Source organism: Pipistrellus hanaki (genome assembly GCF_964339955.1).
Source record: "Pipistrellus hanaki genome assembly, chromosome: 10".
Classification (NCBI taxonomy): domain Eukaryota; kingdom Metazoa; phylum Chordata; class Mammalia; order Chiroptera; family Vespertilionidae; genus Pipistrellus; species Pipistrellus hanaki.
Genome location: NC_140512.1, coordinates 17,627,845 through 17,653,953, shown reverse-complemented (window position 1 = coordinate 17,653,953; position 26,109 = coordinate 17,627,845). Strand labels below are relative to the sequence as shown.

The 26,109-nt window shown below is 41.9% G+C and overlaps 1 protein-coding gene across 2 annotated transcripts in view; it reads right to left on the bottom strand.

Moving 5' to 3' along the window:
* Positions 1-20,915, bottom strand: part of RELN (reelin) — a gene marked incomplete at its 3' end in the record, with an annotated part of 380,746 nt that extends 359,831 nt beyond the window's left edge. For both annotated transcript variants that reach the window (XM_084897797.1, XM_084897796.1), the window contains exon 1: positions 20,431-20,915. In XM_084897797.1, coding sequence (XP_084753923.1) covers positions 20,431-20,656 — 226 coding nt within the window. In that variant the 5' untranslated portion in view covers positions 20,657-20,915. The remainder of the gene's footprint in view (positions 1-20,430) is intronic.
* Between the last annotated feature and the right edge of the window lie 5,194 nt (positions 20,916-26,109).

Below are 26,109 nucleotides of genomic sequence, written 5' to 3'. Positions count from 1 at the left end.
TCAGAGTTTGTGTGTATGCGTGTGTGTGTGTGTGTGTGTGTGTGTGTGTGTGTGTGTGTACAGGCATGCACACTTCATCAGAACTTATGTTTGGACAAATGAAAGACTAGGATCAGAAGTAGCACCTGTGATTAGTCATACACAGATGACTCACTATGCAATGGCTCTCTGAAATAATCTCACTGAACCAAAATTAAAGCATCTCAGCCTCTGTTGCCAATCTGAAAAAATTCAGAAACATTAGACTTCATATTTTACAATTGACCAGCTCATCTAGTCCAAAAAAAGTGATAACTGAGGCTATTTACTTCCCCATTCTACAGACAAGAAAATTGAGCCCCATAACAAAGATTAGTTGAAAGTCACACAAACCTCCAAACACAAAACTCATAAAATTTTAATAACCACATGCTGCTCCTTTCCTTCCTGCATTGCTTAGAGCAGTGGTCAGCAAACTGCGGCTCACGAGCCACTCTGTTGACTGATGAGTTTGCAGACCACTGGTTAGCGTAAATCCCCACGGACTTCCTATGATTGCTTCACTCACTCCTTGTGATACCGTTTACCTGCAGATGATGACCCATTTATACCCCCTGCTCAGACCTCTTCCCTGAATTCCATTTTTGTATCCAACTGCCTAATAGCAATTCTCACATGTGTGTCCAACAATTCCCTCAGTTTTAATTGGTCCTACACTGAGCTTCTGATGTTCTGCCCGAACCTCCTCTTCCTGCCCTCTTCCCCATCTCAATAAATGACAACTCCATTCCCCATGTCACTCAAGCCACAACTCTTGAAGCCACACTGACTTCTCCCCTTCTCTCTTTCCCTCCCTTGTCCCTCCTTTCCCTCTACCTCCCCCACCACCACCCAACACATGCTATCTTCAAAAAAATTAAAACAGGATACCATCCTAATCCAGCTCATTAGTCCCAATGGCCTCCTAACTGCTCCCTGCCTCCATTCCTGTCCCTCTTGCAGCTCATTCCCAATTCACCTCCCTCTCCTGCCCGCCCACCCAGACACACTGTCCACCACTGCCGTGGCCCAGATACAGATGGAGGCTCCTCTGAGTTTCCTGTCCTTTTTGCCCACGGAGCTCTTCCTCAGACAGTTACAGAGCTCATCCTTCATGCCTCTAAGTCTTCACTCAAGTCCTCACCACCTCCCACCTCCTGACATGCCCTATCCCCTTCCCTGCACTCTTTCCTCCTTAGCTTTAGTTTTCTTGTCTCACATACTGTATTTTTTAAATTTACTTCTCTTATTATTTTCTACTCTCCCATTATTTATATTAGATAAATATAAATAGTTATCTAATCTCCATGAGGATGGAAAATTCCTGATGTATTTGATGAGTGAAAGAATAAATCAATGAAATAGTAGAATCCTCTATAAATAAAACTGATTCCCAAACTAGGATTAGAGTGACCAGCCACTACGGGGAAAAAAAACAACACTAAAGCTTCTATGAAATGTTCCTAAATATCTTTATTTATTATATATTTGTGTGTGTGTGTGTGTGTGTGTGTGTGTGTGTGTGTGTCCATGCTATGTGTCCATGTGAGGATTCCTATGAATAAGCAAAGCTGGCATTCTGATCTGCCTCCAAACCCTTCTTTATGTAAAAGAAAAAAAGTACTGTAAAACTTTTCAGAAAGAGTAGAAATGGCAGAGCTACTTAATTAATAAAGACTGCTGAGGTGCTTTCCTCACACACGAGCTAATTCCTCTTCAGAAATCACTAACAAGCTCGGGCCAGCTTTATGGATAGCTGGTGTGTACAAGAGGGATACGGAAATTGTTAGGGCAGATGAATTGCTTTAACACAAATGTGTTTGGTCAGCAAAGAGCTAATGAACAGGGGGATTTAAAATGTTGCTTGTGCAAGAAATACAGACTAGACCACATGCCTGTTACAGGTTCCTGTGTGTATATCTATACAATGTAATCCTGTGTAGCCACTAAACAAAGATGAACCTCTGCATTTACTGACATTGGAAGATCCAGAGACATGGAAACATGAAACAGACTGATGAGTCTCAGAGGGAAGGGGAGGGATGGAGAGATTAATCAATGAATTTATATCCATATATACATAACCCATGGGCACAGACAACAAGGTGGGGAGTGGGAGGGGACCAATGGTAGGAAAGAGGGGGACATCTATAGTACCTTCAGCAATAAAGATGAATTTTTTTTAAAAAAAAGGAAGATACTTAGGACATACAGCTGAGTGAGAAAAACCCACTGTGTTAAGTATAGTTTGATCCCATTCCTATCTGCAGGTATGTATGTGGATAAGAACACAAATTGCTTACAAGTAAGAGCTTAGATTTAGAGATTAGTTTCCCTCTCACACTGGAAGGGCACAGTTCTGAGGACAATTCCAAAGAGCATTTCACTGGATCTCATAACAAAATTTTCTAAATTTCCCTACTGAGTATTTCTCAGAATTACAGGGCAAAGAGGTATGACCCTCTCCCACTGAGAAGTGCCAAGGGGGGCTGGAATGATGTGCTATGGGCAGGTCCCATGCCATAGTAATTACTGGCATCGGTCACCTGACTTCTGTTAGAACTAGAGGGGCCGTCATCCTTGGAGGATTCCTTAAGTTGAGCATCACTAGATTCAGGAAAGGAAAAGGCTATGATGAGATACAGTGCATGGCTTACTAGAAAGGATGAGATGAGAGTCGAGAGCCACTCGAGTCACTTGAGAGCTAACTTAGAAAGAACACAGTTTGCACTGTCTATGTGTTCACTTTCTGGCTTATTAATGTTTTCTTTGGTAAAGAGGGAAATGCTCCACACACCACTAATGTACATAAGCATGAGGCAATCCATAGTGCTGCAAGATGAAGTAGAAGTGCTTTTATGATTGGTACCCCCCAAAAGTACTATCAGCAAAAGGGTACATTCATGATGTCAGCAGTCTATCTGATCCAGTGGTGTTTCACAATGAGAATATTCGAGTCCCAAAAAGAACTGTGTGCAGGAGAGTGAGCTACACCCCGCCGAAAGAAACAGAGGTGCCCAAAGGCTTAGTAACGGCATCTGGCATGTGCACGCGATCACCACAGTCAGTAGCAATAACTCAATCCATATGGTGCACGGGTCGGCTTTTTCAAGAGCATTTCTCATAGCAGCTAAGACAAAGCAGGTAAAAGCAGAAGGTAGCTGTGACACAGAGAGTGCCTCTGCAATTCTAGGCCGCAGCTCGCTCCACAGGAAAAAAAAAAACATAAGCAAATGAGATCAAGGCAGGAACAATGCATGCACGTTATTGTCACCCATAAAATACAATGAGATAGATAAAATGTTTATGTAAATATTTACCTAGTGTCTAAGCAGAAAAAGACTCTCTGAGGACAAAAGCAATATGAGAGAACAAAAGAAAATGCATCTGTTTGCACAAATACTAGTATATTAACACTATGTGCATATACAAATTCATAAAAAAAATAAGACCTCAACTTCGGGGGAAGGGGAATTTTTGCCAAAATTTGAAAGATGTACAAGGATATTCATTATAGTGTTTACAACATTGGGGAAAAAAATGAAAATGACGAACAATTTACAAATCATGCTACACCAACCATACAGTAGAATATTATGCAGTCATTAAAACTGTTTCTTAAATGTCAATACAATGAGCACATAATATTAAGAGAACAAAGATTATAAACCCCATTATTGTAAATATAGAACCTCACGGGAAAAAAATCAGAAAGTATTCCACATCCTATATTATAAAACCCTACTATGCAAATCAAATAAATGGTGGAACGACCAGTCGTTATGACGCACACGGACCACCAGTGTGAGGCAACTACGGTAGCAGCAGCAATCAGGGGGTGGGGCCAGCCAGCGGGCAGCGGCTGGCCACCAGAGAAGGCAGGTGCCAGCGGGGAACCCCCGATCACCCCACCCACCGGTCACCCCACAGATGGCCCTGATTGCCAGCCAGGCCTAGGGACCCTACCCTGTTTATTGGGAACAGTCTCTTAGATTTAAAAATCAAAACCTGGCAAGACTACTCTAATAGTGGAAAAAAAACAGGATGATGCGGCGATGACATGCATGGACATTTTGTGGTCAGCCCTGATTCTGACACTTATAACTGTGTGACAAAGCCAATTACTTCTCTCTGCTTTAGTTTTTGCCCAATAAGATGGGGGAAATGGTACTATTGCCTCAGAAGGATCATATTTGTACTAATTTTTATAATCAGGGGGAAAAAAAAATGTAGCTGCCCATACAACAGCAAGATGCCTTTCACCTGTGTGAAAAGTATGGTCATTGGTGCATACAGTATCCCGGATTGTGAGAAGGATGTCCAACTGCTGATGTAGGCCGGACATTTCCTGAGGAGTCCTGGATGCAAGAGGGCGCAAGCCGGGCTGAGGGACATCCGCCCCACCTCCGTACTTGAATTTCCTGCACTGGGCCTCTAGTTAATAATAATACTCACCATTATTTTCTGTGTCAAGTGCTGTGTTGCTCTTTGTATGCACTATCTCATTGAAGTTTCATAACAAACCAGTGAGACAGGTACAATCATCAGTGCTCTTTTTCAGAAGAGAAAACTGAGACACAAAGAGGTGAGGTCACTTGCTCAAGGCCACAGAGCCTGACCATGCGGAGTTGGAAAATTAACCCAAACAGTCCCCTGAGAATGTCTGCGATGAACCACAAAAATCTCTAAAAGTGAAGTCTCCTCTGATTTCAAAGGCTCATAAATTAAAGTATTCAAATATATTAGAGTAGATGAGAGGTTATTTAAATCTTATCTATTTAAGTCCTATTAATTCTCATGAATAACTCCTGGGAATATTCATGTCAATATCCACAAGTTTGGGAACTTCTGATCAACACAACTTAAGAGTGTATCAATAAGTGCAATTTAATGAAGATCCAAACTTAGCTACTGTTCCCTCTGTAGATTCAACTCTGCCCAAATATATTTCTCTTTAAAGATTAAATCTTTTTAAAAAAATATTTTAATGTGTTTTTATTTATTTCAGAGAGGACAAGAGAGAGAGAGAGAGAGAGAGAGAGAGAGAGAGAGAGACAGAAATATCAATGGTGAGAGAGAATCATTGATTGGCTGCCTCCTGCACACCTCCAACTGGGGATCGAGCCTGCAACCTGGGCATGTGCGGGCATGTGACTGGAATTGAACCCAGGACCTTTCAGTCCAAAGGCCGAATCAAACCAGCTAGGGCTAAAGATGAAATCTTTTAAGAAACTTTCTGAGTGTCCTTTCCTGTGTGTTTTCTATAAGGTTATTACATATCTGATGAGTGCAGAGCCAAGCTATTTCGGTGTCTGTTCTTCCCATTATATTCCCATTCAGATGAATACAAAGTAGTTACCCATTCATCAAAATTGCTTCAAATTTATTTATGGTGCAGCATAAAGGAGCTTCTGGGAATAAGAACTTGAAGTCTATTATAGTTTCTATTAATAATTATAGTCACTAATTGCTATGAGAACTTTTTTGGATATGCTAACATATAGTTAAAGCAAAGGGAATCCAACAGGCTACTATAAATAGCATTACAGCCTCACAAAAGTCATGAGAATTTTGTAAGTTTGGAGGGTGGGAAAGTAGAAACATGGTAGTCATATATTTTTAAACATTATTATCATGGAATCAGAAATTCAAAATTTAGAAATTGTACTCACAAACCCATCTTCATAAATCATTCCCCCTTAATTACTTCAATTATTTTGGAATTATCACTTTCACACAACAGTTTTAACTATAACTGAGATTTGACAGGGTTCCTAAGTGTTATTCTTGCTCATTGATTCATTAAATGAAAATGCTTGAAGTGCCTGCTATGGTACCAGGCTCTATTCTAGGCTCTGGCCACAGAGCAGCAAACGGACCAGACAAAACCCCTGCCTCAGTGGAGCATAACGGCCTTCTCCTGAAGGCACACAGAAAGCAAACCAGGTAAAAGGAAAACGTGTAGTGATGAAAACAGCATGAAGACAATAAAGCCGTCCAGAGGGATATGGAATACAGCGGACAGGGGGGCCACAGTTCTAAACAGTGTGGTCAGGGAAGGCCTCCCTGAGAAGCGGGCATTTGAGTATGAGCCTGAATCAGGAAGGGAGGTCGCATGGGCTAACTGGGGAACAGCATGCTGGAAAGGGGAGCAGCAAGTGCAAAGGCCCTGAGATGTGTGTGAAGAACAAAACAGGCCCTCCTGGGTTCACTGGGAAAGAACGTAGTAACACGTGAGGTCAGAAAAATAACAGAGGAGCCAGGAGCGACAGGGCCTTATCGGCCAAGGACTGTCACTTCTCAGCGATGGGGAGCAACGACAGGGATGGGTGGAGCTCTGGTAGACTTTGTAACCTAAAATGCTAAACCGATGGAACCCTGGGAAAATGGGCTGAGCAGGCCTGGTCCAGGCCACTTGGCAGAATGCCCAGTTGTCCTACGTGAGGAGCAAAGGAGTGACATGATTTGGGTTTTAATAGAATCACTCTGGCTGCTGGTTTATGACTGGAATGAAGGTGAGGAAGTGTTGAAACAGGACAGGTGATGAGCACTTACCATAATCCAGGTGAGAGGGGGTGGCAATATCAGATTCTGGGTGTGTTTGTTAATGTAAAGCCAGAAGGACTTACAGATGGATCGGATATGGGGGTGTTAGAAAAAGGCTTGGGGATTGTACAACTTTAAGAACTCAGCAGAAATGGAGTTGAATGGAAATTCAAGGAGCTACTTTGATGGTAACAGACTTAGGGGAGACAAAAAGCTCCTTTGGGGGTATATTAAGTTTGAGATGCGAGGAGAGACATCCAAGCAGAGATGTTGAGCAGGGAGTACGACACAGGAGTCCAGGGAGTCATCAGCATGTACACGGCTCTTTAGGAATCAGCGTCGATGGGATCCCTAGGGAAATAGGGCAGATGAAAAAGAGAAAAGGAGCAAGGGCAGGCAGAGCCCTGGTCAGAGGGAGAGGACGAAACAGCACAGGAGACTGAGAGAGGAGGTCGGGGTAGGGAGGAAGTAGGAGAGAGGGGGATCCCAGAGGCCAAAGGGTAACAGTGTGTCAAGGAGAAGGTCAAGGTGATCAACTGTGACAAGTGGGGGTAGGACCCTGGTGAGCTGAAGACTGAGAGAAGCACTTTGGCATCTTCCTAGCGAATGTAGGGATGGTTTGTCTATAGTGAGCATGAAGCTAGAGCTATGCAGGCACTAATTTACCTCTGATTTTCCCTTGTGGGCTCCTGAACGTAAGTTCTCTGGGCTTTTGAAGTGAAGATGGATGTACACACCCCATGAAATCTGAGCTTCATGTATAAAGAACAGGCAGTCTGTACTGCACTGGGCAGATATCAGAGAATTAGACAATTCACAAAACTACAGAAGCACGATAAATCACTTTTAGGCTAGATCTATATGTGCAATAAGAGGGTAGTTCTGCCAAAACTGGTTTTGCTCAGTGGATAGAGCGTCGGCCTGCAGACTGAAAGATTCCAGGTTCGATTCTGATGAAGGGCATGTATGTTGGTTGCGGGCACATCCCCAGTAGGGGGTGTGCAAAAAGCAGCTGATTGATGTTTCTCTCTCATCGATGTTTCTAACTCTCTATCTCTCTCCCTTTTCTCTGTAAAAAATCAATAAAATATATATGTTTTTTTTAAAAAAGGATAGTTCTGCTCCCTGCCCTCCTCACACTCACACACACACACACACACACACACACACACAACACTGACATCCTCACAGCTGCTAAAGGATGCTGCAGTAGCCAGGACCAGTGCTTCTCCACATGGCCTGTGTTGTACCCAGCACCTTTCTATCTCAGAGATCATTCACATCTTTTTTTCTTAAACATACATACTGAATATTATAGCAGTATCTGCTGTTTTTGTCTATCTTACACTTACTCTCCCTTTTTGGGTAAAAATACCTCTACTTTCCTTTGGAAATATATCCTTCCCACCCCAACATCCATCTCCGGGGGATGGCCATACCTTAGGTAGGGCAATGAGACTTATGGTCCCAGGAATTAGAATTCAGTGACAAGAAAGGAAAGGAGCTGGAGAGGATTCATCTCAACTGTGGGGCCAGAAAACCCCCAAAATCAGGGGAAAATCCAGAAAAAAAAATTTTTAATCCAGAAAATCAGGGTTCTTACCACTACAATTCCTACAGTAGTTGATCGATCCCTCCTCTTTGATACACTATCATCCATTCTAATGCTTGGAATTTCCTTCCATTCTGCAAGTTACAACACTTCCTTTTAAAATATATATATATATATTGTTTGATTTCAGAGAGGAAGGGAGAGGGAGATAGAAACATCATTGATGAGAGAGATTCATTGATGAGCTGCCTGCTGCACATCCCTTATTGGGGATCGAGCCCACAACCTGGGCATGTACCCTGACCAAGAATCAAACTGTGACCTCCTGCTTTTTAGGTGGAAGCTCAACCACTGAGCCACACTGGCCAGGCCCTCCTTTCTATTAATAAATGCCTATTGCTCAAGTTAGCTGATGTATGTGTCTGTGGCTGGCAACCCTGATATACCTGCTAGTCTCAAACCGTACAGTTCTGTGGTAGTTAATAAACTCAAAAACCTTCAAGTCAGGTCAGTTTCCCACCAACAATAAAAATAAAAGCTTAGAGGCTGTTAGATTGACAAAATATAAGCTTAAGAAATTCTTTTAGCCGAAACCGGTTTGGCTCAGTGGATAGAGTGTCAGCCTGCAGACTGAAAGGTCCCAGGTTCGATTCTGGTCAAGGGCAAGTACCTTGGTTGCAGGCACATCCCCAGTAGAGGATGTGCAAGAGGCAGCTGATCAATGTTTCTCTCTCATCGATGTTTCTAGCTCTCTACCCCTGTCTCTTCTTCTCTGTAGAAGAATCAATAAAGATATATTAAAAAAAGAAATTTCTTTATTTATTAATAGTCCAGTAACCATCCTTAACTATTTTTATTCCCTGAAAACATTTATTAGTCTGTAATTAATTAAATGGACTTTTTAATGTCTGTTTCTACAGGATGGCAATCAAGCATGAGCCTCATTCAGGATTTCCTGTTCTGTGTTTGTAGGGCTTCTATGCTTTTCATTAAGCTGTAAAAACACTTGGGAACAACTGGTATAGGTGGGACAGGACAAACTTGTCTAGAGCAAAAATAATTCAGCAATGCAGGTCAAATCGATGAGTATTAGTTTAACAATTGTGGAGAGCTTGATCTCCAGAGCATTTGTATTTTACTTCAGTGTATTTTACAGACAGGTATCCCTTGGGTACTCATTAGTGATACCTATTTTGAATTTTCATTTCTTGTAGTTTTCTGCGTGTTTAAAATATTTCACAATTTATTTGGAATTGAACTGTCTGCCTCACCGTTTCTGTTAAAAGCTGACATAAACTATTTGTGCTTGAGAGGAATATTCTAAAAGGTTTAGTACCTGCATCAGGCCAGCTCATGGGGCAAAGCAGTCCTACGGCTTGTGACCCCATCCTTGTGGCTCACAGATTTGCCCATTAGAATTACAACTCGGGCCGAAACCGGTTTGGCTCAGTGGTAGAGCGTATGTGTGCGGACTGAAAGGCCCCAGGTTCGATTCCAGTCAAGGACATGTACATTGGTTGCGGGCACATCCCCGGTAGGGGGTGTGCAAGAGGTAGCTGGTAGATGTTTCTCTCTCATCGATGTTTTTAGTTTTCTGTCTCTCTCCCTTCCTCCTCTCTGTAAAATATCAATAAAAAATATATTAAAAAAAAAAAAAAAAAGAATTACAACTCGGCACAGCTCACTGGCAAATGCTAAAAGGAGAAACTGTCCGGTTTGTCCTGCCTGAAAAAAAGAAATAAAATAAAATGTCTCTTACTCTTTCTTCTTATTATCTCTTTCCTGAAATATTATCACTTCTAAAAATACATGCATACTGGTTAAATATGAATTCTGGAGCAAGATGGACTGCATAATAGCTTTGTGATCTTGGACAAATCATTTATATCTCTGTGGCTCCATTTCTATAGCTATAAAAGTACATACCGACTTCATGAGGTTGTTCTGATAATAACATGTATTAATATATGTAAAGTATTTAGATCAGTTCCTGGTATATGCTAAATGCTATTTAGAATTTATCGGTTTTTATTTTTTTCTAAACATATTTTTATTGATTTCAGAGAGGAAGGGAGAGGGAGAGAGATAGAAACATCAATAATGAGAGAGAATCATTGATTGGCTGCCTCCTGCATCCCCCCTACTGGGGATTGAGCCCTCAACCCAGGCATGTACCCTTGACTGGAATCCAACCTGGGACCCTTTGGTCAGCAGGCTGACACTCTATCAGCCTGAGCTAAATCGGCTAAGGCAGGGTTATTTCTAAGACCTAGAGTTGCCTTTTTAAACAATTTTGAAAGTATCAGTGCCTGGAATGAGCATGGGAACCAACTTTTCCTAAAAGAGCTTAAAACTAACCAATTTCTTTATATCCCCTCATCACAAACACTGGACCTACTGCATCTTTTTTTCAGGATGAGAATGCAGGAAGTGTTTACGAAGAAAGGGAAGTGAGAAAAGAACTGGGACCATGATCATAGGATAGTTCAATGTTCATAACAAAAGTGGCCTAAACAAAAAGATTACATGTTCCCGAAGGTAAGACTGAGATGCCTGTTTCCGCTGTTGATAATGTGTCAAGCCAGGGAAATGACAATGTTGGATTTGGTCCTAGAGGTTGAGCCAGACATGACAAATAAGGTTAAGGTTGGGGCAGAGCTCACATTTACAACTATGTCACACATCTAAGCATTTTAAAGATCAACAGGATTTACATATGGTGACACTGCAGTTTAGAGAGATAGGACTACCAGGAAACAAAGTCCAGTGAAGGAAACTAGCCTAATTTGTCCGCTATAAGAAACTCCAAAAACTGGAGGTCAGGCACAGGTTACCTTCTCAAAGCATTATTTACAAGTTAACTTGAAATGCCCTATTCTGCTGACCTGCAGGAGTTGCACAACTTGAGGGGTACTTTGAAAATAAATTATCAAGTGTCTTAGGAAACATCCTAGTTCTATCATGGTGACCAAAAGCAATTCTATGGGAGAACCAGAGTCATTCAGAGCTTGATACAAGTATGACTAACCCTTAAAGAGAATATAAACTGAATCCTTTGTATGCTTAGAAGAAATCATTAGGATTACATTCAGCTATAAAAAACAGGAACCTGACTCATATATTTTATGATACAAGAAATCCAGAAGTGGTATTTCAGGACTGGTACAGGCATAAACCAAAGCCCAGGCTCCATCCAAACACCTAATGCCACACCATGTAAGCATTTTCCTCAAGGTCGTAAGATGGTTGTACCACCTCCTGGCTAGAAGAAATGGGTAAAGGGAGAGCAAGAAGCAAGTATTTGCTGAGTCTTTTAAAAAATCATCTTTGTTCATTTTATCAATAATATTTCTAAAGACCTCACCACCCGGTAGATTTCCACTGTTCACTAAATTACATGACAAGGGAGCCTTGAAGATGAATATTTTTAACTGGACTCATTGTTATTCTTGACAAAATCATTCAGAAAGGGGATTTTGGTAATGACTGGAAAGACAACAAGCAATCAGTGCCACAAAACAAGGCATTATGGAGTCTAGGAACAGGACAATCTTCCTCTGATACTGTCGAGGAAGAAAGATGCCGACCAGCCCAGACAAGAGTTGGATGGAGCAGCTTTCCTAGAGCTTGGAATCTGCCATTGAGATCATCTAACTCCATGTTCCCAAATAACCTCAGAGTCATTTGCCCACCAATATAAGCTTTGCTACATGGACAGACAGGGTGCACTGGCCAGCCGATGCCTTTATCCTAACATTTATGTTTTTACTGTAAGTGAAGTAGCCTTCCACTTCACCACGTAACCACTTGTGGATTTAAGTTTCCTCCCTCAGACCCTGAGGACTGGGGAACTCTGGATCCACTATCAGAACCAATCTCTCCTAATTCTGCTTTGGCTGAAATAGTTTGACACTTTAAAATTATTTTGCATAGGTTGTAGACATATATTTTTATAGGATTTGACAAAATATATTAAACTCTGAGGTTGCTATTTACTTATCTTGACATCTTCCCTAGACTGATACCTAAATACATAAAATTTGGTTGTAATCATGACCATCAACTAAGAAAGAATACTCAGTTTAGAACAGGAAGAAACTGGCTAAGTTAGACTAAAACTATACTAACTCTTTAAATTCAAGGCAAGTCATGTATTTATTTTGGCTGGGAAGCACTTTCTGATTATACGTATTTGGCAGTAGGTTGATTTTTTTTTTAATTTCTCAATATACTCAATTTGGAATCTCCTTTGAAACATGCCACATACTAACAAGGCACAAAGTGAACAGACATAGGTGAATAGCTTCTATTGGTAGATACAATGCCTCTAAATATACTTACCAATGGCTGGGTGATTGTACCAGAAGATAAAAATTATCTGATACACACCTACATATTCGGTAAGTGTCAGGTGCTTTATATGTATTACTTTTTTAAATAACTACAGCCCTGAAATAAAGCTATTATATTTCTAGATTAGAAGTGAGAAAGCTGAGGTTTAGAGAGAATAGGTAACTTGCTAACGGCACACAACTAAAAGTGGCAGAGAACGGATATTCACAGTGTCTCTCTGCTGTCCAAGCCTGAAGTCTTACTGCTACATCGCTGTGTTTCCCTGCACTTCTCTTTCTAGTGTAGTAGTCTGGGCTTTCGGGTAAGGAACCATTGCAGTTTTGAACTAGAATAGACATTAGAGTTCACATGGTACAGAACAATAAAACCAACATTGTTCAAGAAAACCTGTGGGACTTACCCCAGAGCTATTTGACTTCCAATCTAGTGTCTGCCTTATACCAAGGCCCCCCCAGCCCCTTCTTGACCTCTGTTGAGTGCCAGCTCCCTACAAAGGTAGCATCACTATTTCACATGGAACTGCAACGATGAGCCTGGGCAATGAGATCGGCAAGAAAATGAGCTGCCTGTAGATTCAAGCTAATTCATTGTGCAGTCTCCGATGTGTTTATATGTGCTCAGGTGCATCAGATTCTACAGTTTGACCACATAACTGACAGCAGGGAAAGTAGCTAACTCAGCATTAAACAGCTACATGCTTGATAGTGCTTCTGAGAGATTTTACAGTGTAGGAGGAAGGGCCCACTTTTCTAGTAGCAATGGCTAACCCATACTTTCCAAAAAGGGCAACTGCTCCTCACAGAGAGATAACATTTTTAAAGAGCAATACAAAAACGTTCTCACCCGCATCTATTATTGCAAACACCCAATGAATCCAATAATTGACATACATGTACTGCTATTTTTCAGAAGAGAGAAAAGGAGTAGAAATGGTGACAGGAAAAGAAGCAGAGTTGTAAAGCAGAAAAGAGGAGAGAGAAAGCAAGGACCTGTGACATGGTGAAAGGGAGCAAAAGAAGACAGACAATAAAAAAATGAAGGAGGAGGAAAAGAGGGACCAAGGGAGAAAGCAAGTGAGATACAGATGGAAGGAAAGGGGCAGAGAAGAAAAGCAGAGATGATTCTGAGGTGAGTGTAGCAGTCACTGGTAAACCGTTATCACTCCTTCTCTAAGTCACCTGGTGCATGGGCACCAATGTACATCAATAACCATTCCGATCTGAAACACTCATGAGCTCTCCTCTAGTTTCAAAGAGTCCTCTGATCAAAATTTAACGTATTTTGTTTTAAAAATAAAGTTTTATTTTTCTCAGGAGAACGAGTTTAGCAATGAAAGATAACCTGGGTTTTCAGTGTTTACTTTAGAACCTTGGAGTTCCCATAACTCACTCTCTCTCTCTCTCTCTCTCTCTCTCTCTCTCTCTCTCTCTCTCTCTCTCTTTCTCTCTCTCCCCCCCCCCCCCCCCCCAGAGAGGAAGGGAGAAGGATAAGAGTTAGAAACATCAGTCAGCTGCCTCCTGCACACCCCCTACTGGGGATGTGCCCACAACCAAGGCACATGCCCTTGACCAGAATCAAACCTGGGACCCTTCAGTCCTCAGGCCAATGCTCTATCCACTGAACCAAACCAGTTAGGGCTCCATAACTATCGCTTTGTGGCATTCAAATTGATCTAATTACCTTAGCTTTGTTTTTTTTTTGTTTTTTTTTTTTGAGTGATTTGGACTACTTTATTTATTTATTTTTTTATATTTTATTGTTTTTTTACAGAGAGGAAGGGAGAGAGATAGAGAGCTAGAAACATCGATGAGAGAGAGAGTCATCGATCAGCTGCCTCTTGCACACCCCCCACTGGGGATATGCCCGCAACCAAGGGACAGGAATCGAACCAGGGTCCCTTCAGTTCCCAAGCTGACGCTCTATCCATTGAGCCAAACCGGTTTCAGCAGATTTGGACTACTTTAAAGCACAAATCAAATTTTGTACTGATCCTTCCGCAAAGCCAGTTGTTATAGTTGGTTCCTACATCAGATCAAATAAAGAAGGAAAAAAATGTACAGCTTTAGAGAACCAGACATTTTAGAAATAATTGGTTAACCCATAAGCACAGATTCAACCCTTCAGAAGCTCTGCTGTCAAAAAGATGAGCATAGCAGGTGATCATGGTGAAAATTACTCTCTGGGCTACACAACTGATACCAACTTGCGATCATGTCATAGGGATTTCCTGAGAGTGAAGAAGAATTTCACACACACACACACACACACACACACACACAAAAGAACACATTGACTGTTTAAGTGAAGTAGTTTAAACAGTCACTATGGGATCTTCATACTTAAAAATTCAATTCCAATTGCTGAAAATGTGTTTTTTACACTTCTTTGCCTAAAGTTTATTAGATTAAAATTACATAGTTTGGTTATTTTATAATAACCAAAAGTTGGGGGAATAATCACTCAATAGTTTCTTGAAACCAAAATATTTAGATAAATGTATTGCCTATTTCATACGTGTAATGTCATCACACAGACACAGCCTACACCACTTCTCTGTTCCTAGTGAACCTACCCCTCCAAAAACATGCCCTGCCTTCCTTCTCTTCCTGACAGTGTGGAGCCAACCGCGTTTTCTATTTCTGTATGACATAAAGAATTTTAAATTTAAAAACTTAAAACATTTAAACTTCACACATTTGTGTGAGAATATATACATTTTTTTTCAATGCCAATGTTCAAAAAGTACTAGTCACTCAACTTACGTTTTTTTCAAATGTAAATAAATTAAAATAAAGGGATCAGTGCATCAGCAACTATTCGTAAAGATTAAAGACACAAAAAGAGTCAAAGTAGTATTTGAAATAATCAGAACAATTATAGCTTAATATGCAACATATCCTATGTAACTGATAATGCAAGGTTCCTAGATCATTTTATAAACTTGACCAGCTCTAAAGAGGAAAAAAAAAAAAGAAAGATATTTCCTTTTGAATGAAACTAATTTATAAAAAAAAATAAAAATTGGAAGTCAATAGTATTGACTTTAAAATCTTTTTTTTTAATCCCCATGAGAGGATATTGTTTTTATTGATTTGTTTTAAAGAGAGTGGGAGGGAGGAGGGGGAGAGAGAAATATGGACGTGAAAAAAACACATCAATTAATTGTCTCCCACTGACTGGGGCCGGGGATCAGAACCTGAAACCAAGGTATATGCGCTTAACCAGGAATCGAACCCTGACCTTCTGTCTGCAGGCCAACGCTCTAACCAGTGAGAAAACTGGTCACGGCTACTTTAAAATCTAATTAAAATAGCTATCACCTACTCTTTAAAGATAAAAAAAATTAACAAGACAGTTCTCTAAAAGTTATACTTACAGTATTAAATGATACAACTTTATTAATTTTTAACATTTTTTAATGAAAATCTTAAAATTTTTAAATAAAGATTCATAAAATCAGAGGGAAATATCCTAAATAATACTTTCTTGTAATGTAGTGTGGTGAGTGAAGTAAGAATATCTGCATAAATAAGTTGTTTTCAATAATTCTAAAGACCTGTTGTTGTTTTTTATTAATGACTGGAATTGAAACACACAGGAAATATAAATTAAAGCAACACTTATGATCTAAGAAACAATCTAAACCACTTCAGCAAAATGTGTTTGAAGAAAATTGTAGAAAGTGAGATGAAATACATGACAAGCAAAGCAAAATGCTTTAAATGCTCAATTTTCTTAGTCATTCACAAGAAGGACACAGCTGCAGTTCACTTATAAATTGTATTTGACAAATGATTCTGAGAGTTTAAATATACTGATTCTGGCACCTGAGACATATAAAGGATAAAGAACCATACAGCTGAGCAACAGTAACCTTAGCAAGAGCAGATCATTTTAATTCAAATATTAAAATCAGTCCTTTGAACGGAATTTAATCTGGAGTATATTACCAAAAATTATGGCTGGCATATATCATTCCTATATTGGAAAGGTCATTACATTGCACTGCCTTTGAACAGTGATTTTAAAATAACAACCAGTTGATTCCAGAACATATGTATGCATAACAGAAATGCTGACAATTGTTACAACAAAGTATCCTATATATTTCATCCTGATTATTTCTTTTTTTCAGGTAAATGTTCTGTTTTAGCAATAGGAATTTATTTTCCACCCACCCACCTTACAATATGACTAAATAAATAATGGGATGGAAATGTAGCATGGAAGAATTATTGGTAGGGATTTAAAAAATACATCCCATTTTAAAACATCCCATTTTAAAAGCTTCATGCCGTATCACCAATTCATTTTTGCTTAAGGCATAATTTTCCCCCTCAAATCAATATCTTAGAGCATATTTTGCACTGTAATTGAACATTTTCCCCACCGTATGCCACTATAATAACAGAGATTCTAGACACCTTAAATTAATATAATGTTAACCTCAATTTAAAAATTAAATTTTTAAGAATTCAGACAAATTGTCTCAAGCACTTTGGGCAGAAGCAGAAGTTTTTTTTTTTTTTCCCCAAGGTCTGACCTCTCCTTCTGATGGTCACTGAGCAAAGCCAATCTTGTGAGTAGATGGGTCCTTACTAACATGATTTTGGTGGTATATCGTCTTTCTTCCCCAAAATGATGCCAAAATTCCTTCCAACAAAAAAAAGGGGGGGGGGGGGAATCTTTCCACTGTTGTGATTGAGATTGAGGGAGAATTTAACACTGACAAATACTGACATATTCACTATAAATTAACTGGGGGGCGGGGCTGCCAACAACAACAACTAAAAGGTGTCTAGACACCTGACCTGTGGCTGAAAAGAGGGATTATCCTGGGAAAGGAAAGGGGCAAGCATCAACTCGACGTCTGCTTGTTTCCCAAAAGGAGAGGGAATCACCAGGCATCGCTAGGAAATAGGATGGCGACCGGACTGGACCATCTAGATTTCCACTTCCTATTTTCCCATCATCTGCGACTTTGTGCCAAGAAAAAAAACAAAACTGAAAAATGCAGGTTTGGGCCTGGAAACCTTGATGTGGAAAATGACAATATTTTTGGATTTGTGCAAAAAAAGGAAATTCTACAAAAAAAAGTCTGGCCCTGAGGCCTTTCTTTTTTTATTCAACAGGATGTTCTATGAGACCTCTTTCTGCTGAGCGTCTGCACTGTGGCGGTGTGGTGGACTCATTTAAAGACACCACAGTTCATTGTGACTCACAGAGCTTAAAAGACATAGGAAGATGACAGCAGGGGTACCAAACGGCACCCCTTTATTAAGAGATGAGAACTAGCAGAAGTAACCATGCACTGTTTACAGAGTTGCCAAAACGGCAAAAAGGTGGATACTTAACATTGTAAATATGTAACAATTCTGTTAGACACACAAGCTTCACATTCTTTAGTATTATATTCTTGGTTCTGTTTTTTCTCCAAAATTGATTTTCAATATAAATTTCTAATAAGTGTGACACATACAGAGAGCCATGATTTTGAACCACTCTTACACCAGACTGACATTTGCCTTTCCATTTCACATTCCAAACTCTGTCACACAGCACCAGGGTCAGAAGGCAGCTGACATAGTCTCTCTTACAATAATGCTCTGGGTAATGTGCTAATCTACATACCACCTCTCTCTATTTCAGTGCATTCATTTAGGCAAAAAGGAGACAACCATCAGCTGCACCAAAGCACGATTCCTTCAAATGCTGAGTTCGATGCTAATCATGGGTAAAAATGATTATTTTCTGATATACTGCTACTTAGAAGGTTAGAAATAAAGTCTGACACTAATATTTTACTGATGTCTTAGCTTTAAAAAATTTTGGCCGGATGACCTATTTTTGTTCTCATATAAAAGGAGTCAACCACAAAAGTATATTGGGTAAAGTCTTCAGCAGCTCGATTCTTAAAAGACACTACATAATTAGTTTTTAATATTAATTTTTAAAAGACTAAGAGAAAAAGAGACACATGTAAGCACTGTTACATTTTTAAATATTTCTTCTACCTGTAGAACATTTTATAGGGAAAAAACTCTTTCTGAGGGCCTATAGCTACAGCCAGTTTCAAAATCTAAATATTGACAAAAGAGGTAACAGATATTTCATATCTGACATTATTCTCAAACCTTATCATAATTTGATCTTCTTAGCCTCACATAACAAAATTTCTCTGCTTTTTCTGGTAGTGGAAAAGAGGTACGAATCAAGACTTTCCCCCCAATGTCCAACTTGAAGTATTACACTTTATTCTTATTCCGTGTCATCCATCCCTTTTCAGATTTAGGGATGTGATTATGGTCAGGCTTAGGGTGACTTACAGTTCCTAGATTCATCACAAAAGCAAACACTATATCATATTTTGGTATTTTTAAGTTTTCTATGCTGACACCTTACAAAGGATGTGGAAAACGGGCTTTGTGTTGTCACATGGTCTTCCCGTCAGGACCTGACAATCATACCTTTTAGCTCAGCCTTGTCTCCCTTACTTACCGCTCTCACTCACAGCTACTCACAGGCAAGCACCCTTACCGAGGGCTGCCCAGAGTGCCTGGCTCAGTCTTTGGGTTAGATCGGCATTGCCATATTGGCTTCTCGTTCCACTTACAGACCCCAGGGAAAAACACAAGAATGCTCTTGGGAAGAGAATGTGGTAAGCCCTTTTATTCAAGAAGAGACTAGTTATAGAAAATTAATTTTCCAAAGTCTAAAATTCCACCAAATGTAACTGCTTTACAGGCAAGGCTGCCACCATGCCACAAGAAAGTTGTAAAAGCACTCATTTAAATCTCTAGAAAGCATTCATTTAGGCTTAACACTTTAAGGCAGACATAAAGGTGTGTGTTTTTTAATTGAACACTTAAGGATTCTTCATTTTTATATGCATGGTTATCTGAAATGCCAGCTGGTCCATGGATTATCTCCTGCTATGTAGAATAACTGTTAGCCTACAAGAGATGAAAACTATGAGATTACTAGACAATAGATTCTATTTGGTTAGGTATAAGAATTTTTTGCCTTAAAATTCTTAGTAAATAGTGCCAGTCATGGCTTGAAAGCTCAGAATATTAAAAAGTCCCAGCAGCAATACAGAAAAAAATAGACAATACCTTTTTATTTCCCCACAAAATGGATTTACTAGCCTACAATATTAAAAAAAAAAATACATGCACCACATAAAATTATATTTGTTGGAGGTAAATTTTACTTCAGCACTATTTAATTTTGCCAAAGGACTCTATGATGATCCTTTTTTAAAAGGCACTTTTAAATTATAAGGGCCTCCCAGCCCCTACCTGGGAATTAAAGCTGCACAGATAGAAGACAAAGTCATTAATGAACATCACAGAGATCATTCTGAGTAATAGACAGCACATTGAAAGTAACAGAGGAAAGAGGAAAAGCATCATTAGTAACATTTTGCTTGGATACGGAATGAAATAGAGGGACCCTGGCTGGGGAGCAGCGGGAACTTTGCCGCGGGGCTGGCGAGGACCGGGCGCGGCAATCTGTCACCGGACCCTCCGGAGAGCCGGGTGCCAGCAGCGCCCACGTCCGCCGCGGACCCTTCAGGGGGGACCGGGAGCCAGACAAAGGTCTGGCGTCCAAGTCCTGGGGTTAAGGAACCAAGATGTTCATTCAAAGTGTCATTGGCATGAACTGGGAGTGAGGGGGCCAAGACCCGACCCCCCGAGAATTCTCAGGCATCGCTTCCAACGACCAGCCCATTCCGATGAGACAGATGCGCGAGGGGAGTGAGTGTGATGTGTGCGGAGGGCACTTCATCAACCCGGGCTCCATTCTCGCTAACTTTGTTCCGTGTCCCTCCACGGGACGCAACGTGGAGGGAAGGAGGGTCGGCTCCTGTCTAAATGGCCCCTCGGGGAAAGGAGAAGAACACGCTGCGGGGCGCACGGGGTCCGGTGGCGGCGCGCAGGTGCCCCGGCAGTACCTACCCTGGTATTCCTGTCCCGGCACGTAGGAGGTGGGGTTGCCCGCGATGTGCAGGGAGATGAGCACCTCGCCTTGCTCCCCGTCCCCTTCCAGCTCCCCGTGGTGGGTGCACAGGAAGAAGAAGGGCGAGAAGCGGGGGTGCTGGTAGCCCGCCGCGCGCGCCCTCAGCGGCGCCCCGAGCAGCAGCGCCAGGAGCAGGGTCCGCGCGGCGCCGCCGCTGCGCTCCATGCCGCCGCCGCCGCCGCCGCCGCGCGCATCCAGTTCTGGGGGCGCCGGATGGAGGAGCCGCACGGACGGACGAACGGACGGACGGAGGAAGGCGAGCGGAGGGGAGCCGGGCGGGCTCGGGAGCGGAGCCCCGCGGGGAAGTTCGGCGGGAGACGCCTGCCGGCTCCCAAAGTTTCTTTGCGGATCTGCGGGCGCCGAGAGCGCGTCCTCCGAGCCACTGCGCGCCGCCTCTGCCTCCGCGCAGCGCCCCTCGGCCGGGCCTGGGAAAGCGCCCGCCCCGCCGCACACCTTCTTAAAGCCCCGGGGCCGGCCCGCCCCGCCCGCCCGCCGCCGCACGTGTCCCCGCCGCCGCCGCCTCCGGCCCCGCCCCCGCCGCCCCGGCCTCCCGCTCCGGCTCCCGCACCCCGCGCGGCGGGCGCAGCCTTCCGGAGCTCGGGTCGCGCCCCAAAGGGCCGCGGAGTGGGGGCACGCGCTGGCGGGGTCTGGGGGTACTGTAGGGGGTCACGGGGTCCCAGAATCTCTGTGCGGGACGTCAATGCGTTGGAGAGAAAGAAGCTCCTGTCCAGCTCGCAGGAGGAGTAAAGAAGTGGACCGACCACCCCCTTGGGCCCTCCGATGTCCCTCTTTCCCTGGGAGGAGGCGCGCGGGGAGGAGAGGGGCGGCGGGGCCGGGAGCGGGCGCCGGGTTCTTTGTCTGCGCCGGCTGCGCCCCGCGCCCCCGGGGGCTCCCCGCACGTCTGCTGGGGGATCGCCCACGGCCCCAAAACCCTGAGCGGCCCCCTACGCCCCCTTTTCCATCCAGGTCTCCTCCAGTCCCTTCTGCTGCCGCTACCCTGCTCCTCGCTGCAGCCACAAAGCCTCATCTGCAGCCGGATTTAAAATGAGATTAAACCAAAGTGGAATTGGCAGCCTGGAGTGGTGCCTGCAAACGGTGATTTGTGCAGCCCGGGTGCGGGGGACTGTGCGGCAGGGCCGGCTGGCGGAGCCGAGCCCCGACAGGCAGGCGCTCTGCGCTGGGCTGCTCCGTTATTCATTGCTGCTGGTTCTTCAGGCGAGGTGGTTGTAATTTTTTTTTTTTTTTTTTTTTTTTTTTAATGTCAGCTCCGACCAATGTCCCTGGAATGGGGGAAGGGGGAAACGTTCTGGGGAGATGCTGGCAGCGGCGGTGATTGAATCGAGTGGTAATGAGCTACTGCACATCAGACTGCGGGGAAGTGAAATAAAAAGCACGTTTGTTTGTGTTTTTTTTGTTTGTTTGTTTGTTTTTTAACCGAGGATGGCAGGCAGGGCCCTGCGGCATCTGGAGATGGGGAATGGGTTTTGCCAGGTTTTAATGCCTCTCCCCACCCAACCCTGGCTTACCACCAAGCCCAGCTAAACCCGCATACAGAAATGAGGAGATTATAAAATTGGAAGGGATGGTGTCTTTGCCTATGTTTGTAGGAAGCGGAGGTGGGGGGTGAAAGGCAAGGTCCAGAGGAGAACTCCACAATCATTTAGTTGCAAAAGGGAGAAATTGTGTTTTTCCTCTTACCCCGCCTGAGTTCGGGCAGGTAGAAAGGGCCCACTTCTAGCTGCCTTCAAAACCCCTGAGGGCTCAACGGCTGCATATATATTTGATGTAATAATCTTTACCACTGCAGCCCGGTGCTGGGTGCAGACTGTGTGAGCTGTAGGTAAGTTGCCTCATTTAATCCTCCAACCACCCAGAGAGGCAAAAATGATCCCCGTTTCCCAAGGGAGGAAACGTCAGACATGTTAATTTGCCCAGTGTCAGTAACGAAGACTGGATGCTGGGCAGCCTGGCTGCTGGTTCCAGTCCCTGCCCTGCAACCATCTACAACCCTAGTTAGAGGGGATGCTACCACCACCTCCTGTTCAGGGCAGGCAATGTTTCCCACCAGAATTACACGTCTTACTATTGCCCTGTCTTCCAGTTCAGCTGTGTGAATATAACCTAAGGCAAAAAATGAATCACTTATAGAAAGAATCCAAAACTATTGAACATTTTAATTTTTTAAATTTTTTGTTGTATTTATTGAAGTGACATTGGTTAATTAAATTACACAGGTTTCAAGTGTCCAACTCTATAAAACATCATCTCTATATTGCATCGTGCATTCACCACCCAAAGTCAAGTCTCCTTCCATCATATAGTCCCCCATTACCCTCGTCTTCCCCCAACTGTTGAACATTTTCAGTTAACCCTTTAAAAATGATTTACTCTGTGCTAAGCACTGTCCTAAGTACTTTACACATATTCTTAATCTTCATAAAAGCCCATATCCTGTTGATATCCTCATTTTGCATATAATGAAACTGAAGCCCAGGGAGATCAAGTAATTTGCCCAAGGTCACACAGCTAAGTGAGAGCTGTAACTTGAACAGTCAAATTCCAGTCCCAGCACTAACCCCAGGAAACGCCTCTAAGGAATGCATGTTGATGTTGTTAGAGGGATGGAAGAGAACTGTCCTTTATCTAAGGTCAGATTGCCTCGCTTAGTCTTTACATTAATTTGTGAAGTAGGTATAATTACCACTTTATAAAAGAGAAAGTTGAGATCCATAAAAATGGAGTTATTTGTGAAGGGCACTCAGAAGAGAAGCCTGGGATCAAATCTGGTCATGCTCGATCCCAGGTGGCTGCTGACATCGTCTTTAGTCAAACACTTGACCCAGGACATACCTGGCATCTCCTTACCAAACGGTCCCCCTCTTTCCACTCAGGGCAGGTATGCTTTGGACACCACACACCATGGCTTTTTTAACATTCCATTTATGTGGCCAAGTTTATTCTTCAATCTTCTCCCTTTTTTGCGCTTTCTTCACTTTTTACAACATTGCTTTGCTATGTGCATTCAGGTGACTTTTATACTCTTAACTGCTCAGGCTCCAGTCTCTGACTACAGCCCTGTGGTTGTTCATTAACAGGCACGGAGACTGTTTAAATAAGGCCCTTAGTGGTGTTGAGCTGCTTAAGAAGAGAGCAGATGTATGCTCCACTTAGTGGTCCTGTAGACCAGACTGTGTCACACATCTCTGAGAATTCCTGTATTGAATACACTTCAACCAGTTATTATTAACACTTCTTAATAATATTAAAAATAAATCAGGAAAATACGTAAGATGTGTATAGAATCACTGGGAATATGAGGAATAGCATCATCCTACCAGAGCAGTTGACTTTAAGTCACACAGTAAAGTGGCATCATAAAACTTCCCGGTTCCCAGCTTGTGTGCTAAACCTTAGATCTTACTTCTTACATAAACATCAAGAAGATCTGTCTCACAACAATAACAACAGAATAAAACATACACATGGTCTAATGAAGAAAAACATGGCAAGTCAGATCTTATCTATTTGATAAAAAACAATACTATTCGTCCAATCCACAAAAATCTACAAACCTTCAAACTAAGTGGAAAATTAGAGAAATGCTTCTCAAGAAAAATAGGTTATAGTCAATAAAATCTACACACACAGAAAAGGTGTGAGAAATGAGTAAATCTTTGGAAAAGGGAGTTGAAAATGGGATAAAATTTCTTTATAATTAAGAAAGCTATGAAGTGCTAATTAGTGTACCAAAAAAATTATACTTAAGCATCCTTGGACTGTAAATCCTTTCTTGAGAATAAGAAATGATCTCCCAGTATTAAATTTTAATCATAACACAATGGGACTTTTCTGCGGTTCCTCCCCTGACCAACCTCCTGCATCTGTATTCCTCCCTGGCCCGATCGTGCACCAGTGGAGTCCCTCGGTATGGCCTGTGCCCTTTTGTAATTGGAAACCTTCAGGGAATGTCAGAGAGCCAGTTTCGGCCTGATCCTGCAGGCCAAGCCAAGGGATCCCATTGGTGCACAAATTCATGCACTGGGCCTCTAGCATACATACATATGTGTGTGTGTGTGCGTGTGTGTGTGTGTGTGTGTGTGTGTGTGTCTATATCTATATCTATATCATCTTTATCTATATCTACATCTCTGAAAGATATACAACTTTAAAAACATTGGGAGATGATGAATCTAAATGAAATACCAAATGAAGACTTTAAGGTTCTTAGTAAAAAAAGATAAGCTAAGTCTTTAGGGAATGAAATTTCACTGAGAAAGTATCTCAGGATACTTGAGAACTGGCAGCGATATGCCTCTTCTGCCAGAACATGTTACTTAATGCATCCCAAATTAAAATACTGAGATGAGATAAGCCCCTGGCCAATAAAAAAAATCATTTATATCATAAAATTTCTGCAAAAGAACCCAATTTATTAAGACTAAAAATCCCTTTTTAAAACTTCTCTGTTTCCAGGGATTTGCAAATGCTGTTTCCTCTCTCTGGAATATCCTTCCCATTTCTAGTCTTAATGGCACACCCTCAGGCTTCCCCTCCCCCACTCACCTCACCTCTCACTTAAGATTCTATCTATCAACTCCTCCTCAACATCTCTACTTACACACTTTTTTACCTCTGAGAGACCTTTCCTGACCAGCAATCCCCCTTCCCAAATAAAATCCTCTAGATCTGCATTGTCCATTATGGTAGCCCTAACCTAAAAATTGAAATTAAATAATATTTAAAATTAAGTTATTTAGCCACACTAGACATATTTCAGGATTTGATACCACATGTGGCTAGTATTTATTGGTCAGAGCATTATAGACTGTGATGGTTAATTTTAGGTGTCAACTTGACTGGCCCAAGGGATGCTCAGATAGCCAGTAAAATATTGTTTCTGGGTATGTATATTAGGGTGTTTATGGAAGAGATTAGCATTTCAGTAGAACTGAGTAAAGCAGATGGCCCTCTCTAATGTTGGTGGGCACCATCCAATTTGTAGAGGCCAAAATAGAACAAAAAAGTGGAGGACGGGCAAATTCACTCTCTCTGATTGAGCAGAGATATCTCTTCTCCTGCCCTCAGACATCTGCACTTCTGGTTCTTAAGACTCAGATCAGGACTTACAGTATCAGACTGGATTGCACCACTGGCTTTCTAAGTTCTTCAGCTTGCAGATGGCAGATCATTGGGCTTCTCAGCTTCTATTATATGACCACATGAGCCAATTCCTATATATATATATATATATATATATATATATATATATATATATATATATATATATATATATATATATATTCTGTTGTTGGGGGTAGCAAGACTGCACCAGATGTTAGTCCTGGGAGTTCAGACAAGACCAGGGTTCAGTAACCTAGGTACTTGAATTCTGGCTAGGAAAGAATTCAGAACCAAGACTCAAGCTATAAGAGAAGATTTATTTGGAAAATCAATTAGGTAGAAAAGAATTGGGCTTAGGCATTCTCAAAATGAAAAATAAAGAACTTTAAGGACAGAGACATCTGTTTCTGACAGTATGTAGTAGAATACATTCTTGGAGGCCCTCTTCCTATAAAACAAGTAGAACCAGTATAAAACATACTTTCCTTGCATTATTA